The sequence below is a fragment of the Miniopterus natalensis genome, chromosome 2, assembly GCF_054644295.1.
Source record: "Miniopterus natalensis isolate mMinNat1 chromosome 2, mMinNat1.hap1, whole genome shotgun sequence".
NCBI lineage: Eukaryota > Metazoa > Chordata > Mammalia > Chiroptera > Miniopteridae > Miniopterus > Miniopterus natalensis.
The window spans coordinates 29,179,748-29,198,644 of record NC_142082.1 but is presented as its reverse complement, the minus strand read 5'-3'; the positions used below and the strand labels follow the sequence as shown (position 1 = coordinate 29,198,644).

The 18,897-nt window shown below is 35.1% G+C and overlaps 1 protein-coding gene across 1 annotated transcript; it reads left to right on the top strand.

The window, feature by feature from the left end:
• The first annotated feature begins 263 nt into the window (after window positions 1-263).
• On the top strand, window positions 264-15,902 carry ABHD13 (abhydrolase domain containing 13). The gene is made up of 2 exons (XM_016203866.2): window positions 264-400; window positions 12,560-15,902. Exons 1-2 carry the CDS (start codon window positions 385-387, stop codon window positions 13,591-13,593), a joined length of 1,050 nt encoding a protein of 349 aa, XP_016059352.1. The 5' UTR covers window positions 264-384; the 3' UTR covers window positions 13,594-15,902.
• Window positions 15,903-18,897: the final 2,995 nt, after the last annotated feature.

The window sequence follows — 18,897 nt, the reverse complement described above, 5'->3', positions numbered from 1 at the left end:
AGCCCACCGCGATGCCGACCGGCCCCTCGGAATCACCCGAATGCCTGCAGCCAGGCGTCGACCTATCTTGTCCGTCCGGGCCACCGTCTCCCGGACTCCCCCGGCCTCGATTTCTGCGCATGCCCAGGAGGGGGAACCGGGTTCCCACTCCTAGGAGAGAGGTGGAGAGCAGGTGATGTGGCAGCCGCCGGGGATATTTGTGGGCGACACCGAGTGTGGGCCGGAAGTGGAGGAGTCGAGAACGGCGCCGCAGCACCTCCGGGCTAGATTGAGGCCACGGCCGCGGCCTCTCAGCTGGCGGAGGACGATGAGGAGCGACGGAAGCGGCGCGCGGGGACGCTGCTACGCGGCGCCGGGTTGCGTGTCCGTGGCCGACTGCGCAGCATGCGAGCAGGTCTAAGTAAGTGCGGGGCGGGCTCGCCGAGCCGCCGGGTCCGCGCCTTCCGTGGGGGTCGCAGGGGGGTGGCCGGCGGGGGCCTCGGCGGTGCGGGGCTGCGATCCCCGCCGCGCTCGCCCCGGAAGGAGCCTAGTCCGCAGCCTAGTCGGCGAGCGGCGGGTAGAAACCCAGAGGAACGAGCTGGGGAAACTGAGGCGCGCGGGTTCCCGAAGGCCCTCGGGTGCCCCGCTGGGACTGGTGCCGAGGACGTACCTTAGAATCCTGTGTCAAAGGCATTCCTAGTAACGTGTACAAACCGACACACAGAACTCGCCCCCTCACCCCCGCGCTCCCACACAGACGAAGCGTGAAACGAAAATCCCCGCGGCCAGGTCTGAGGCTTGGAGTAGCCCTGATCCGTGCACGTCACCTTCGAATTTCAGGGCCGGAAGTTTTAGAAACAGTACGAAGCCACCCCCATACACTTGAAGTCAGTTTTGCTGTAGATTTTTGTGAACATTTTATTTTCTGCGAATTGCGTTACTAGTGTCATTACCCAAGGCCTCGTAACCAAGAATAAGGCTTTTGTTCCACAGCTTTTGCTTGTGTTTACCTTGTGATAGTAACTAAATAGAAATACACAAGAGGACGTGGGCCTTAAGTTTTCGATGTTTGGTTTTCATTGATCCTCCTCTGGTTTCCTTTGGCATGGATTAATACTTATTTGTGTGCATGCTTAATCACCTATCGTTTACTAAAAGGTTAAATTTTATTCCACTAAATTAGAATTCATGGTTGTCCAAGTGTTTTATGTCATAATTACCCTACTTAAGACAGAGACTGCACAATTCAGTCATTGTTATACAGACTTAGTGTGTGCCAGACACTGCTACCTACTGAAAATACAGAGTTGAGTAGGATGAAGTTACTCTCATCAAGGAACTCAGAGTCTATGGAAAGCAAAGGAGTTACACTATAATAGTAAGTGCCACCAATTAATTTGTGAAAACTACAGAATGTGGAATGATCGGCAGTAGGGAGCAGAGGTGCAGGGAAGGCTTTCTGAAGTAGCTGCTACCTTAGCTGGGTTTTGACAGAAAAATAAGGCATTGCCCTAATTTTTTCCTGTGTGCAAATACTCAGGTATTCTCCTGTGAGTTTTATCCATTAGTTAATCCAAGTCTGAAAGAACTTCTGGTTGTATTTACTTTCACTTACTCTGCACTGACAGTACCCTGAATTTTGCCTCATAGAAGTAGCTGCATTTATTACTACTATGTATTACATTTGGTCTCAGCAGTTTTGCAGATACCTGTTTCACCCCCTTTTACATGAGAAAACATACCTAGAGAGGCTGAGTTGGCAAAAGCCATCTAGCTATTAACAGACCAAGGTGAAAGCACCCTCCACTGCACCACACTGCCTCCCATTGATAGTTAATTTGAAATGATGAAAGCAAGCCAGCCTATGAGTATCTGTACCTACAGATCTTGGCACATCACCTGCCTTCCCAGTCATACTTCAGGCCCCTTGCCTTCTAAGGATTTACTAACCAAATTGTCCTGGGTTAACAATATGACTTAGTGGCAGGTACAGGAAACTGTTTAACCTAACATTTTCCTATGTTCTCCCCTCTCTTGTCACTTACCTCAGGGGACTCTATTTCTCTTTCTCTGTTTTTCATTAATTTATAACTCAATTATTACAGATGTAAAATTTTTTCTAATTCTTATTTATTCACCTCAAAAATGCCTGAGGCCATTATATACCCATTTTAGAATACACCTAAAGAAAGTTCTAGTTCTTCTAATTATTCTAATTCAGATCCCCCTCCCCCCGCCCAAGCCTGGCTGGTGTGACTCAGTTGGTTGAGCATTGTCCCAGGCACCAGGAGGTCCGTCTATTAGATTCCTGGTCTGGGCACATGCCAGGGTTGTAGACTTGATCCCTAGTAGGGGGCATGCAGGAGGCAGTGGATGGATATTTCTCCCTCATTAATGTTGATGTTTCTCTCTCTCTCTCCCTCTCCCTTCCTTTCTCTGAAATCAATAAAAACATTAAAAAAAAAAATTTCCCTGAAATGATAGACTTCTAATAAATTATTACATTTTATGTTACTGCTTCATATAGGTGTTAACTCCTTTAGCAGAACATTCTACTGGAATTGTAAAGGTGTAGTATCTCCAGGACATGAACTGGTATTTCATGCATTTATGAGCTGGCCTGAGAGTCTTACTTCTTCTGTAACATTGATTTCATAAGAAAATAAATTCTAAGTTTCATCTATGCAGTTTATAGTAAAGTATTTAGAACATTACCCTTTCGTAAGTTGAAAACTTCCTGAATTTCATTCAGTCTTAATTCAAAGCATTTTTAGCCTTGTAGATTTTTTTTTTTACGATTTTCTTTCTTATAGACATTTATAATCTTTGAATAAATTGTGATTGGCTTCCTAAGTGACAAGATTCTGTCATGTTTTTTCTGTCAGAGTTGACTATATTTACTAAGTCTTCCACGCTTCAAGTGAAGGGGAAAGCACAAAAATGCTACTGTGTTGCTGCCTAGTATAACGTTTGACATGTCTGCTCAAGCAGATTTAAATCCCAGTTTAAAGTGCTCTCTAAACTATTCAATTACTATCCAACATTTCCATAAGCAGTTATTGTTCATTTGTCCCACAGGACTATTAATAACACACATTTTCATTATTGATGACATGTGGGTAACCATTAGGGAAATAGATAATTTATTCTGTGGTATCTCCAACACACTGACTGAGAGCAGCTATTTGTGTTTCCATTTCAGCTGTGCAGCTGGCATGGTTTCTTAATTTTCCAGTGCTCAGCAGCAGAAGAGATGTATTCAGTCAGGAAGGATGAATCTGAGTTCTGATTACTTGAAATGTGATGGGGAGGTGTGAATTCTCCCAGAGTACTTAAGGAGCGCCATGGGATACTCAGTTCTTTCCCTGTGATGTAGAAGTTAGCAATCACATGTGAATTTACTTAACCACTTTTTACAGTTTTCACTTGAACCTACACTTTGTTCTGTCACTTGTAGGTATGTTTTTTAATGTATGAGCAGTTTTTATTTTTTAAAAAGCTGTTCCTAAAATTATCAATTTGAGATGGACTCTAAGGGCCTTTAAAAGTAATAGTTCACTTATGACTTAGGACATTTTGTTTTATATATAACTAGTTAACCTTTAGTCAGATTGTTTTTGGAGAATTCATATTCACATATAAGAAAAATATTTTGTAGTTTTCAGAGACCTTTTACTATTGGCAGAATCAGTAAATCAATATACACTGTGCAATATAATGCCTTTTCAGATAATTGTGGGTACTCTCAGATACTACAGTATTTAACAGGTGATAGTTTCTTAAAGGTCAGTTACCTTGTGGAATCTGAAACCCCTATTAAAGAACTTTTTGTCTCTGTTACATTAAAATCCATTGTTTTTGTTGTTTGTTTATTTGTTTTTTTAACCCATGCTTGATTTTGACACCATTCATTGGTCATTTGGAAAATATTGTTTGCCATGTTGAACAGATTCTTGGGAAATGTTGACACATTTAATAGGTTTTCAGAATCTCGTTTGTTAATATCATCATGATGATTTAATCAGAAAAGTCTCTAAGTCATGGGCAGCTTCATTCATTTTCCAGAAAATATCTGCCAGAGACCTAAGCTTGAGTAACCACTTGTTAATTGTCTTTTTAAGTCAAAAGGTTGCCACCTACAAAAAGCAGCTTGCTCAGTTCAAAACTCATATTTCATTACACAGCACCTGGTGCTTTATGTGTCCTCCCCATTTTGTCACACAAAATGTTTAAAAAGTGTGTACTCACTGGTTGAAATATAATTAAATTAATAATTTTAACTGCTTCTTCAATGACATTCTTAAGTAAAACTGGTTTTCACCACCCCTTTCCTGGAGTTCATTGTGATAAAGAATGGCTTTTACCACTCTTGCTAAGGCACCAGCAGTTTTACCCCTCACTGGTTTCCCACCATTAATGCAAATGTCAAACAGTGAAAAGGCAAATAGTGTCTTAGTGTAATTATAATTTTGATTTTTAAGACCCCTTGAAAGGATCTTGGGGACCCGCAGGAGTCTGCAACCACCTTTTGAGAACCACTGGCATAGAAAGATCTCAGGTTTATAAAGTTCATTTAGTTCAACTGCTCTGATTTTCTCTATACTGTCCTTGCCAAGTTTTTATTTAGATTGTGCTTGAATACTTCCAGTGCCTGTGAGTAATTATGCTAAATGAATAAAAATGAGTGTCATAGACAGCTGTTTGATGGAACGTGAAAGAAATTCTTAACCCTGGCATTGTACTTTGTCCTGTTTTTAAAAGTTTACTTAAATTTCCACTTGGTTTCTATAAGTAATCAAGCATGATGAAATTTAGCTTTACTAAACTTATGTTGTAAAGGATATATAGTTAAGGTTTTATTTTTTTTATTTTTATTTTTTTAAATATATCTTTATTGATTTCAGAGAGAGGGAAGGAGAGGGAGAGAGAGAGATAGAAACATCAATGATGAGAGAGTCATTGATCAGCTGCCTCCTGCATGCCCCCACTGGGGATCGAGCCCACAACCCAGGCATGTGCCCTGACCAGGAATCAAACCCTGATCGTCTGGATTCTAGGTTGATGCTTAACTGCTGAGCCATGCCTGGCTGGGCAAGGTTTTATTTTTATTTTCCTATATTTAAGGACAATTGTGACCCTATCTTTGATATTCTTTGTGTCATCTATAATTAAATAAGCTTATGCTATACGTGTACAGTTATATATGTCTCCATGTCTGGTTTCCTGAGTAGATCATGAGTTACTCGAGATTTACTGAGTAGATCATGAGATACTTAAGAGCAAGGACTGTACATTTATAATTTTGAAATAGTTTATAGTACCTAGGCACTGTGATTCACATAACAGGTATCCACACATATTTGTAGCATTGCCTTTAGTCTTTAAATAGTATGGTAGAATGAATTGGAATCTGATGAAGCTTGGAAGCCAACCTTGGGACCACTTCAGTGATCCAGACTGGGTTTGAGAACTCCCTGGGGACTTGCTGTTGCATTCTGGGAACTCATACCATTGTAGTTGGGCATAATTTTGGTATTGATCTCTTTTATTTTTAAATCATCAGCTTATAGAATAGTTATTGAAATATTTTTCCTTAGAAATGAAACCATTTGTGATCCTCCAAGTACATATATATGAGGTAATTAAGATGAATGTGCCTATCACTCAGTTGACTTACCACTCAGCTAACACTAGTCAACATGCTGGTTCTGAGAGCTTCACAGCTTTAAATTATATTTTTATTCTTAAATTGGCTATTATATAGTCATAATGGGCTAATATTTAAAGACAGGAAGCATATGGAGCACTAAACATAAAATAAGTTAATGATGATAAAATTCTCAAGATGGTCATCACTAGATCTGTAAGCTGTGTTTATATGATCAAAGTGCTTATGTACTACGTCAATATGTTGCTTGTACTTCAAAACCATTCTTTTAAAAGGAAAACAGTTACAATTATATCTACTTGTCTTTACATTATAATAAAAATTATTCATGCTTTTAATATATTATTTCTTGAGAATTGCTTACTAATATCAATATGACACCTCTAACTACTTCATCTAAATAAATAAAAAGCACAAAAATTATTTTTAAGGTTGACTTAAAAATTCAAATACAGGACCTGTGCATGTTACAATAATGTGCCTATTTTTGATATTGTAACATAATTTTAGTTTATGTTATTGTATATTGAGACTCAGAATCAAACCTATTTTTTAAAAAATATATTTGTTTACATGTGTTTTTTCCCCTAATTAACGTAAAGCATACAAACTGTTCGATGAGGAAGTGTTTAGCTTTGGATAATTTAAGATGTTGATGAAGCATCAGGTACTCAGGGAACAGATAAATTGAAGTTGTGGAGGGAGTAGACATAGAGAATGGAAATAATTCATACACAAGTATGATAGTTGGAGCCATGAGAAAGAATGAATTCACTTTCTCATGGACCTTGGAAGATGCCTAAATTGGAGTGGGTCAGAGGGGAAAACACAGGAATTTGAGTATCTTGGAAGCTGAGGAAGAATTGTCTGGTGCCACTTAGGGGTATGGTGTTGCAGTGTGGATTGAGAAAAATCCATTAGATTTATTAGCAAGTGAGGTTTCCTTTTTTTGATGATCAGTATAAGAGCTGATGCATCAGATTCTCAAGATAAAAGTAAAGAAGTTACTGGAGGTAGGTAAAGTCAAAGATAGGTTTTAGAGACATTTGACCTGTGAGAGCCGGTGTGGTAACATGGCAAAGGCAGAAGTGAGAAATGGTAATAAGGTATTTATTTGAGATGTGGGCATAAGGTTAAACACATAATAATAATGCAGAAGAAGCATGGGAGATGAGAGTTTGTTGGTTGACTGAGATTCTATGCTCCACAGGTCTAATGTTCTTTCCTTGTAAGTTACTCTTCTGAGTAGTATTAAACTTCGATTCAACTTTGAGTATGTGAAATTCACCATTCCTCTTGATTGTTTTATGATGCTAAGATGTTATCAGCAAATGCATTTCAGGATAAAAAAGAACCTGGCAAATAACCCATCTCTCTTGGCAACACATTTTATAAATATTTTGCCCCATAGGATGGACTTTAAGGGGTAACTCATCACCTTGCTTATTTTGCATGACCAGCTGCAGTGGTCCTGTGTTCAATTGGATATTCACACTCACAAGACCCAATAGGCCATATCTGACATTAGCCTTTCTCTGCTTTGTTGAAAGAAATGAGATAGAAAACCCCAGGAAATCAGCATCAGGTGTATTGTTCCCAATGATAGGTCAGGCTAGTGGAAAGATAACACATGGGTGGGCACATTCTGATTTAACTGTTTGTGTTCCACAAGAAAAAAATATCTTTTGTAATAGCACATGGGTATAGTATCCAGGATTCAGCAGAAGGGACAGGCCAGTTACAAATTATGTACCACTCTGCAAAGCCACTCTTTATACTTCTCACTTAGCATGTGTAGCCCTGCTCAGTGTCTGCTCAATCCAGATTTAGCTCACCAATAGTGGTCAAGTTTACCACACAAAATGTTGCTTAGAAACATAGCTGATATCCTACCTTTATGAGGTTTCCAGGGAAACCATGCTGGAAGGTTAGCCAGAGGTAATTTTTTTCATGGAGAGAAAAGGTTTTTGTTAACCCTTTACTCAAGTTAATTTATTGACAAAATAAATGGAAAACTTGCATACTGCTAGCTGTAGGTTCTACAGTGGACTGTATCAGACACTATACATTTACATTAATTATCATAACATCTGTCTATGTGAACTTGTTTTTAAATCTCAGCAGATAGGTCCAGTAATTATACTTTGCTGATAGTTTCAGCAAATTTAGTAAATTAAAAATTCTTTGCTTGTTCCAGTTTCCTATGATAAAGACTAGGGAACAGAAATTATTGGCAAAATGGGTTATGTAAAAATAAGGCAGTCCTTGAGTAGAGGTCTCTTTCTAGATCACCATTGTGCCATAAACATATTAGAAAAGACACAGACACTCCAGAGCAGTTTTTACTAACCTGTCCTTAAAATGCACTTCCATTTGATGTTCCTCAAAATGAATTGGCTTTTATTCTGACTTTCACAGTTTAACAGTCCGTTGTAAGATTACTTTTGTTTATCACAAAGTCATTTAGTTAAGGTGACTTTTCAGGAATGCTTTGTGGAAAACTGCAAGTTGAGTAACTATTTTCCCTAACCAATAATGGACTCAAATATGCAATTTTTCTGATGTCCACTCTTGTTTTTTCTTTTTTTTAATATGTTTTTATTGATTTCAGAGGGAGGAAGGGAAGGGGATAGAGAGATAGAAACATCAGTGATGAGAAAGAGTCATTGTTCGGCTCATTGTTCCTGCACACCCCCTACAGGGGATCAAGCCCACAACCCGGGCATGTGCCGTGACCAAGAATCAAATTGCGATCTCCTGGATCATAGGTTGATACTCAACCACCGAGCCATGCCGGCCAGGCCTGATGTCCACTTTTAAACACATATGTCCAATGCTTAGAATACAGTTATGTTTTCTTAGAAGTCTAATAGTTCAGATGTATTACTGGGTTGTTTATTTTTAAAACAATTTAGTCATGAGTATGTGTATAGTGTTATGCTGCCCAGCGGGGAATACAGTAGTGAAAAAGAGAAACATAGTTCCTAGTTTAATAGGTTTAAATTCAGTATTGTATGTTGAGATTAAAGAGGCTACTTAAAACAATTACTTTTCTATTTGAATAATTGAAAATTTTAACTATATAGATTTAGAGTGTGTGTGTGTGTGTGTGTGTGTGTGGTTTGAATTTCAAAATATGCCTTGTCTAGGTGTTAGGAGCTTTATATTTTATCTAGTGTTGCAATAGTTTTTTGTTTGTTGTTGTTTTCTATATATACATAATAACTTTGATTTGACAACTGAGTCAATTAACTCCTGATTAATAGAACTACTTTACCATGTCCTTATCAAATTTTTAGATTTTTTCTTTTCTTATAGTTGTGTGGTAAATTCTGATTTGATGTGAATTTGAGCAGAACATGGTGAAAATACTTAGTCTCAAAAACAATTAAAGTTGTATCTATAGCATTTATAAATGCTTTTAACATTTTCATTTGATAATGCTGACCAGCCTTACATGTAGGCATTTTTAAGTTCACATTCTACTGAAAAAAGAATTCAGACTGGAAATAAGTGATAAACACAAGATTATTCTGCAAATAGTATATGATAGCACAGACTTTTAAGACTGATGGGATTTTAGTGGCTGTTTTTCCTATTATGTTGCCAAATGTGTGATGTTTGAGTTGACTGTCTCTCTGATACCCCTCACAACGGATTGGCCTGTGAAAAAAACAATAAAAGTTTTCACTAAAGAAATATATTAACTAACTTATTTTGAAATAGTATAGTGTTCAAGTATATTTGTATCTTATATCCCAAACCTTGTTCATCCTAATCATTACACAAAATTATTTTCCTTTGATGAATAAAGTTAATGCCATGTGTTTTCATATTTGCCCAATACAACTTCTGTGTACATATGAAAATCACTCAGATATTGCTTATACTTTAAAAAATAAAATTAAACTAAGTAAACATTAAATGAAAAATTTAAGTGACCAGATATGTTGTTGAGAATTATCCACAAGAACAAAGGAATATAGAGTAGCCTTGTCTAATTAATTTAAACTACAGATAAATAGCAGTCATAGATAGTGAAGGGCCTTTATTTTTGACCTGGAACAGTTATTTAGTGTATACTGTAATTGGTTTACTTGGCTGCTGTAGCACAGCCTCTTTCAATCTGATTTTTAGCCAGGTCTGACACCTAGTGCTCAGGTATTGCTTCTATAGTTTTTAGGCTTGGATTTTTGTTTGCCTGATATACAATACCTACTTTCCTCTAGCTTATTATAGTACTCATTGTAATAAAACTTGCTACAACTGGGTGGCAGTGTTGATTTCAGAGAAACTTCAGAAAAATGCTATGCTGTTTGTTTATGTGCAGAGTCATTTGAACAATACAGATTTGTAAATCTATGTATAACGAAATGGTAAATATGTTTGGTGAAATAATAGTGAAAGATTGAATCTTTAAATCATCTAACTCATCTTTATAGCCAATCTAATTTAACTTTATTTTATGTTTTTTCAGCATTTAAACCTAACATGAACTAAAATGCCACATTTATTAGCTTATGGCATACAGTACAATTTTAAAAATTAGTCATTAACAGTTATGTATCAAATGTAATAGAGACTTCTTTATGGTAGTTTTGTTAGTAAAAGATAATGTCTTTTAAAACTTGGTAAATATATAAGTAGATGACTGCTGTATATGAAAAATTGTAACATATCTTACCTCTTCCCATTTTAAGACAATATGCATCAATTTTTTTAATTTGATTTAAAAAGTTGACACTTGATAGCTTTTTCTGTATTTTATTTTTATCAGTTATATTTTTCAGCAGTATTTAAAAAAATGTCTCTCTAATAAGTCACCTTTTTTCATTTTTCTCTGGTTCTCAAATAGAATTTCTGTTTCTTTTACACTTATCCCCCAAGTGTTTATGGTCTTATCAATACATGATAGCAATCAGTGTTGACTCACTGGTATGAAATTGCAATAAGGACCGTATAAAAGATTTTACATATTTTGTTATATTAGCAATCTGAATTTCTTTTTAATCATATGCGAAAGACAAAGTATTAAACTTTTTCTTAAAACTAATACAATATTAGAAACTAGTGGTTAATTTAAATAAATTATTTTTTAAGTTTAGCTGTAAAAACCTCCAGGTAGAGAGAAAAATATTTTATTCTTTCTTGTCCTAATTTGTTTAATTATAATTTTTTATACAATGTAAAAAAGAATGTTGACAATATTATGTAAGATTGGTTTTTATAGATTAGAATCTGTTAACTACCTCTTTAATCAAATTTGCCCTCAACCTACCTATCTCAGTAAAGCTGTAGAGTTCAAAAGTCTGTTGTGTTTCTATGCACTAATAACAAACTATCAGAAAGAGAAATTAAGAAAACAATCCCATTTACACTTCCATCAAAAATAATAATATACCTAAGAATAAATTTAACCAAGGAGGTGAAAGACCAGTACACTGAAAACTGTAAGACATTAATGAAAGAAATTGAAGAAGACACAAATAAATGGAAAGCTATTTCATTTTTATGGATTGGAAGAATTAATATTCCAAAGCAATCTACAGATTCAGTGCAATCTGTACCAAAATTCCAATGGCATTTTTCACAGAGATAGAACAAATAATCCTAAAATTTCTATGGAACCACAAAAGACCCCAAATAGCCAAAGCAGTCTTGAGAAAGGAAAACAAAGTGGGAAGCATCAAGCTCCCTGACTTCAAACTATTACAAAACTGTAGTAATCAAAACAGTATTTCATGGGCACATAAATCAGTGGAGCAGAATTGGAGCCCAGAAATAAACCTACACATATATGGTCAATTAATTTACAACAAAGGAGCCAAGTATATAATGGGAAAGGACAATCTCCTCAATAAATGGTGTTGGGAAAACTGGATCACAGTCTTACCATGCACAAAAATTAACTCAAAATGGATTAAAGACTTTAATGTAAGACCTGAAGCCACCAAACTCCTAGAAAGAAAACAGCAGTAAGCTCCTTAATGTAAGTCTTGGCGATGATTTTTTGAATCTGACTCTAAAAGCAAAGGCAACAAAAACAAAAATAAACAAGTGGGACTACATCAAATTAAAATGCTTCTGAACAGCAAAGGAAACCATCAACAAAATGAAAAGACAACCTTTAAATGGGAGAAAATATTTGCAAATCATATCTGGTAAGGGTTTAATATCCAAAATATATAAAGAACTCATACAACTCAATAGCTTAAATAAAATGCAATTAAAAAGGGCAGAAGGTCTGAATAGACATTTTTCCAGAGAAGACTTATTAATGGCCAATAGGTACATAACACTAATCATCAGGAAAATGCAAATCAAAACAGATATCACCCCACACCTGTTAAAAAGGCTAATATCAGAAAGACAAGAAATAACAAGTGTTGGTAAGGATGTGGAGAAAGGGAACCATTGTTCACTGTTGGTGGGAATGTAAATTGGTATAGCCACCAAGAAAAACAGTATGAAGGTTCCTCAGAAAATTAAAAATAGAACTGCAGTGTGATCCAGCAGTTCCACTTCTGACTATCTGAAGAAAACAAAAACACAGCCAATCCAGTTATATGTATCCCTGAGCCTCCCTGTTCCTTCATATAAAAAATTGGGAACATGGCATCAACTTATTTTTCTATCAAATCAAAGAGAATATATGAATGAAAGTACCTGGCGGTAAATAAGCATATTTTAAAAAATGAATATAATTATGATGACTATTATAGCACTGGAGGGAGAAAGGAGACTGTTAACAACAGAAGGGACAAGGGAAATCAGAGTAACCAGTTTTGTGGATGGATTGATGTAGGCTTCCAAGGATTCATCTAGAACCATGATTTATATATCATTGATCTAACTTTAAAATAAGAGATATATGCTGGATTACTGATAATGTCTTTCTCTCTTTCTCTTTAGGACACTTAAAGAGAGCTACAATGGAAAAGTCCTGGATGCTGTGGAACTTTGTTGAAAGATGGCTAATAGCCTTGGCCTCGTGGTCTTGGGCTGTCTGCCGTATTTCTCTTTTACCTTTAATAGTGACTTTTCATCTGTATGGAGGCATTATCTTACTTTTGTTAATATTCATATCAGTAGCGGGTATTCTGTATAAATTCCAGGATGTATTGCTCTATTTTCCAGAACAACCATCTTCCTCACGCCTTTATGTTCCCATGCCCACTGGTATTCCGCATGAAAACATTTTCATCAGAACCAAAGATGGAGTGCGTCTAAATCTTATTTTGATAAGATATACTGGAGACAGTTCACCCTATTCTCCAACCATAATTTACTTTCATGGGAATGCAGGCAACATAGGTCACAGGTTACCAAATGCATTGCTTATGTTGGTTAACCTCAAAGTTAATCTTTTGCTTGTTGATTATCGAGGATATGGAAAAAGTGAAGGAGAAGCAAGCGAAGAAGGACTCTACTTAGATTCTGAAGCTGTGCTAGACTATGTGATGACTAGACCTGACCTTGACAAAACAAAAATTTTTCTTTTTGGTCGTTCTTTGGGAGGAGCAGTGGCTATTCATTTGGCTTCTGAAAATTCACATAGGATTTCAGCCATTATGGTGGAGAACACATTTTTAAGCATACCGCATATGGCCAGCACTTTATTTTCGTTCTTTCCGATGCGTTACCTTCCTTTATGGTGCTACAAAAACAAATTTTTGTCCTACAGAAAAATCTCTCAGTGCAGAATGCCTTCTCTTTTCATCTCTGGACTCTCTGACCAATTAATTCCACCAGTAATGATGAAGCAACTTTATGAACTCTCCCCATCTCGGACTAAGAGATTAGCCATTTTTCCTGATGGAACTCATAATGATACATGGCAGTGCCAGGGCTACTTCACTAGCCTTGAACAGTTCATCAAAGAAGTAATAAAGAGTCATTCTCCTGAAGAAATGGCAAAAACTTCATCTAATGTGACAATTATATAATGTTTTTCTTTTTGATTAATGCACTGTACTTTAATTTGTACAGAATGATAAAGAATGTTCCTTTCTAGAAGTGTGTTATATCTGTATTTGTCTGAAGAGTGACATTAAACTTTGAAAGGACTTCAGTGCTCCTTTAAGATGATCCAAATAGTTTTTTACATTTGAAAAACTATAATTGTTGGGATTATTTCATACATTTTCATCAAACCTTTCAATGTGGTTATGTGTCCATATCTTTAGTTTAATATGCCAGTAGAATATATTCAAAAGTTTCTTGTTGCTAAAGTGGTATATTCTACGTGATACTTAAGATTAATGGCTGGGTGTGTGTGGAAGCGAGATGTAAATGAGAAACCTTTGGATATTATTCCCTTAGTAACTATTGGGACAATCATGGTACACAAAGTTAGTTCTGTAACTGCATTTTTCACCTTAAAATAAAGTGCATGATGATATTTTATTTCTTGAATTATGCAATGCAGTGTTTTTAATGTAAATAGCACTGGTCATATACTGATGTATATTGTAACCTGGGTTATATCTATTTTTATGTAAACTATTTTGGTTTTGGCAAGAAGTGAAATTGAGGCCTGTGTGCAGGTTGCTATTGAATTTTTTTCTGGCGAATGCTGGGATTCAGCTTTTTCTTACAAATAAATGGGACCCCACTTTCCAATATAAATGTACTGTGTTTTGTTAGGTACAGTCTGGATCATGGCATGTAAAAAATAGAAATTTAGAGTTTTATTGCAGCTTAGATGTGCATATTTGAACATTTTAACATTTGTAATTTTGGTGGCAAAAGAGAATTTTAGCTTTTATCTATTTCATAAGTCTACAGGTAAATCACTAATGGCAGTCAAAATGATTATAACTTGTTTAAGAATTAAAAGTAGGAAGCCTTATTACATAAATTGTACATACGGCTTTACAGAAATTCCCACATTTGATTTTTAAGTCCCAGTATCTAGGTATATCTAACCCATTAAAGCCAAGATATCATTTATTAGACTTTCTGAAAATAAAAGTTACAAAAACAAAAGCAGAAAAACCATGCTCTTTGGTTTAATGTTTTAGTTACAAAATACAGTTGCAACAAAAGACAATTTTAGGAAATCTTATTTATTTTCCACATGTAGTAATGTGGGGATGAAGGAACTCTAAAGCTTAGAACCTATTACCACATTTAACTATTAAATGGCTATCAATGGGAGGTATTATTTAGACATATAGAAAAGTAAGAAAAATCTTACTTTAAAAAAGCTCCTTAAAATTGCAGGATATACCTTAAAATTTATATGTAAGCTATGAGGCATAAATGTGCTAAGATGTGTCAAGCAGTACTCAAAAATTAGATGTAATCGAGCTCTGTATATTGTTATGTCAGCTTTGAAATATAATATTTTGAATATTTTGGCTATATTTATTGGCTTTGTGCAAGCAGCTAGAACAGAGAAATAATGGGTCAGTAATTCTGACCTTAATTTAAAATTCTTTCCATGGAGATAGGGCTAGAAATACATTTGCCACATAACATTCTTCTCATTCAATTTGTGTCAGTATTTAGAAAACAGTAAATTATAGCGAATATGATTAATGTTTTTCTATAAATTATTGTAAAAAAAGTCATGCTTTTAAAAACAAATTTGGTAATGCATATCATGGAAGGTGTATTTTCTATGTATAATTTCACTACAATTAAAGGCTACTTTTCATCTTGTCAATAATGGCTATATAGAATGACTGTATTATATAGTAATGTATTAAAAGGAAAAAAGTTACTACAACAAAATGTAGTATATTTAGACATGAGCTTACATGGCATACTTTAGGCTCATATCATTCTTTAAAGTTTATAAAGTACCTTCTTATGTTTTCATGTAATCATTTAGTCTACAACACTGTGGAGGAATTTGTCAAATTTAGTTGTAAATATGCTGATGAAGTATAAAACCTTTTTCTTCATCAGTGTTTTGTTTTATGTTGCTTTTTTTAATACTTCAGGTTTATAAACAATCTTTTTTTTTCTTTTTAGGGCAGGACTTCAAAAGTTGTAAAGTACTTGTGTCCCATCTCTACCTTCATTCTCTTGTTTGGGTTAAGGGGCCTTTTTTCTGGCAGCAAAGGGAGGAGGCTGTTTCTAGGGTTGTAGTACTTAATTTCTGTATTTGAGAATAGTTCCTTAGATAGGAAGGATAAGAAAACAAAATCTTAGCATCAGGGGTCTCTGAAGCCCATGGCATCAGTTTTTCAAAACATGTCTAATTTTTCGCCAGAGCATTTGGTGTTAATAAAATGTGAATTCTGAATGAGTCACTTCATTTTGGACTCATAGGTTTAATGGGAATAGAAGTGTGTCTGTCTTATGTATTAATTTCTGGCTCACTTATGCAAGGGCAGCTACAGGAGTTTCTGAATTAATTTTAAACTATTAAGCTACTGTAAATTTGGAAATACTAGAATTTTTTTAAATATGGCAAGATACAATTTATTGAGATAAAAATCCATTATTTTAAAAGGGACTATTGGGAGGAAATGGCAAAAGGGACCCTAAAAAGGATATTGCAAAATATGGGGAAAATAATTTGTAGCAGATAAAATATGCTAATAGAATAGAAAGCTAGAAAGGGAAAGGTGATGTATTAAATGTAGATCTAGGAAATAAGTAACTGATAAGATTGGTGAGAAGGAAACAACAGTGGGTGCAAAACAACAGTTAAACACAAGACATTTCTAACAAAGTGACTTGAGCACCTGATATTGCAGTTACACTATATTTTTGCAAGTACTTTGTAAGATATTTTCATTAAAATTCTAGATTTTGTTACAGGGCAGCTTAAATTTATTTTTTTATGATGAGCTCTGGACACATGATAATTGCCAAAGTTCCAGCTTTGGTAATGTGTCACTGGATTAATTATGTTGTAATATTTCTTACTGAGAATTCATACTACCTGATGCTTTCATATTCATTTCTTAAGTTTGAAACATTTGGTTTGAGGTGGGAATAAATTTGGTGGAATAAAATAACATTCAATTTTATATGTTATTTTGCAAGCTGAGTTTAAGTGTAGAAGTGTAGTTTTTATTGACTCCCTTGTTTTCTTGACGTTAAGAGTAAATAGACAAATTTTTAAAAGGATGTCACAGAAGTCACTTTTTAAAATTAAGTCACAATTAAGTTATACTGAAATCCTTCACTGACCTCTCCCCTCTGTTTTTCCTATTATGTTTGACAACAATTATGGAGAACAACAACAACAAAAAACTGAAAAAAATTAGTCATATGCTTTTGGATTATCCAATTAAATTTATGTATTTTCATATCACTCAGGTAAAGTAGGAAATGACAAAGCACAGACATCTATTTTTTTAAATAAAAGGTCAGAAAAAGCACTCCTATTTATTTATATTACCATATAGGCACATCATCTTAGCTAATCAGAAATAGTATTTTTATTTGTGTGATGAAATAAATGCACTCATCCTTATAGTAGTCAACACGTTTTTGCCAAATAGTACAAATGTACCTCCATTTATATTTTGTATCTTAAAAATGTAGTTTAAAAGTAAGATGATAAGAGACACTTTTTTACAAAAAGTGCCATATGTATATATATATGAAACAGGGATGAGTGTGTGTTGTTGAACTTAATTTATAACAATTTCTGTCAGTACAGCATATACTTAAAAATTCAAGTTGCTTTCAACCTGTTCAAGTATGTTCAGGATAAAATAAGTTAATCCAGTTTCTTAATGTAAATCATATTTTTGCCATATTTTATTTGAAGCAGTAATAAAATTTTATAGCTCAAATTTGAATGTTACGGTACATTATACGCTAACCATGGCAAGCCAACATTTACATTTGTTTTTTACAATAAATTTCTTTTAAGATATACTTTCTATTTTTCTGTACTGACATGCAATAAATTGATACATTAAAAGTTTGATTAATGTCTTCAGATAGTTTGTATTTAATTTTTAAAAGTATATTTTCTATTAACCTAAATTATATGGTAGGACATTAAAGTTTCCTTAATGGTTAAATAAAATTCCTGAATTTGTACTGAAGTTAATGAAATTTTTATTGTAGTGATGGTGTGGATAAAAAATAGACATTTATGTTCCCTTTTTCATATTTTCCTCTCACATTTAGTCCAATATTAAATATTTTCTGCATATGAATCGCTGGTGAATGAATAGGTCCCAAAGCATTTGCTCAATTAAATTAATCAAGGAATAAATAAATGTTCATAGTTCAGATTTTATAAAGTGCCTTCTTAGATGTCGCCCCCCCCCCCCCCAACATACACACACATTAGTATTGAATTAAAGGCTTGGGAAGATTTTCAGAAGGCCCGATATTCGATCTTTAGGGGTTTGTACCTTGCTTTCCTCTGTGTGTGTGTGTGTGTGTGTGTGTGTGTGTGTTTTGCTTAATCCCTTCACGTTTTTCACCCAGCCCCACAACCACCCTCCCCTCTGACAGCTGTCAGTCTATTCTCTATAGAGTCTGTAGCTTGCTTTCTTAACAAGAAACTGGTATGTTTGAATAGTGTCAGATCCAGTGGGATAATAGGAACTGTATGACAAACCTTAAATAGCCCCCTGCAAGTAGAGATGAAGAATTCACATACCGGACACCATCTTTCCATGAGTAGATCTGGTGGGAAGTAGGATCTCTCATGTACTTCCCTGAAAGATCGCCAACCTAAAACCCAAGGTGAAGCAGTTTCTAGAACTATTTCTTATTTTCAAAAGATAAGTTCACATTCCTATTTCACTCCAGCCATTGCTTTACAATCTGTTACATCTTGAAGTTCACAGACAGTTGGATCTGGTTAGAGATGTAACTCCTATCTTATTAAGGTGAAGGGGAGAATTTTTGAATTTTTTGAGTGCCTACAAGTGTAAGGTCCAAGTGTAGAATATGTTAATGTCATTGAACCCCCACAACAAACTTTGAGTAATTTGCAGTCCCATTTTATAATAAAAAGGCTCAGAGTGGTTCAGTAACATGCTCAAGATTACCCAAAATGGAGCCATGATTTGAATCTGTCTCCAGTTCTAAATGTAGAACTAGACATTGCCTCATTTTCTCAAAAAATTGGACAATTTTTATTCATATGGTAATAGATTTAAAATGTTGAAATGGAATTAAAAGTAGACCTGTCTGTTCCCAAAGAACAGACTATCAATTAAAAAATTAGGAATATTATACAATCAACAACTACTTTTCAGAGTAGTTAAATACGTGTTCCTATAGGAAAATCTGTAAGTTAAGAGGACTTCTCATCCTCT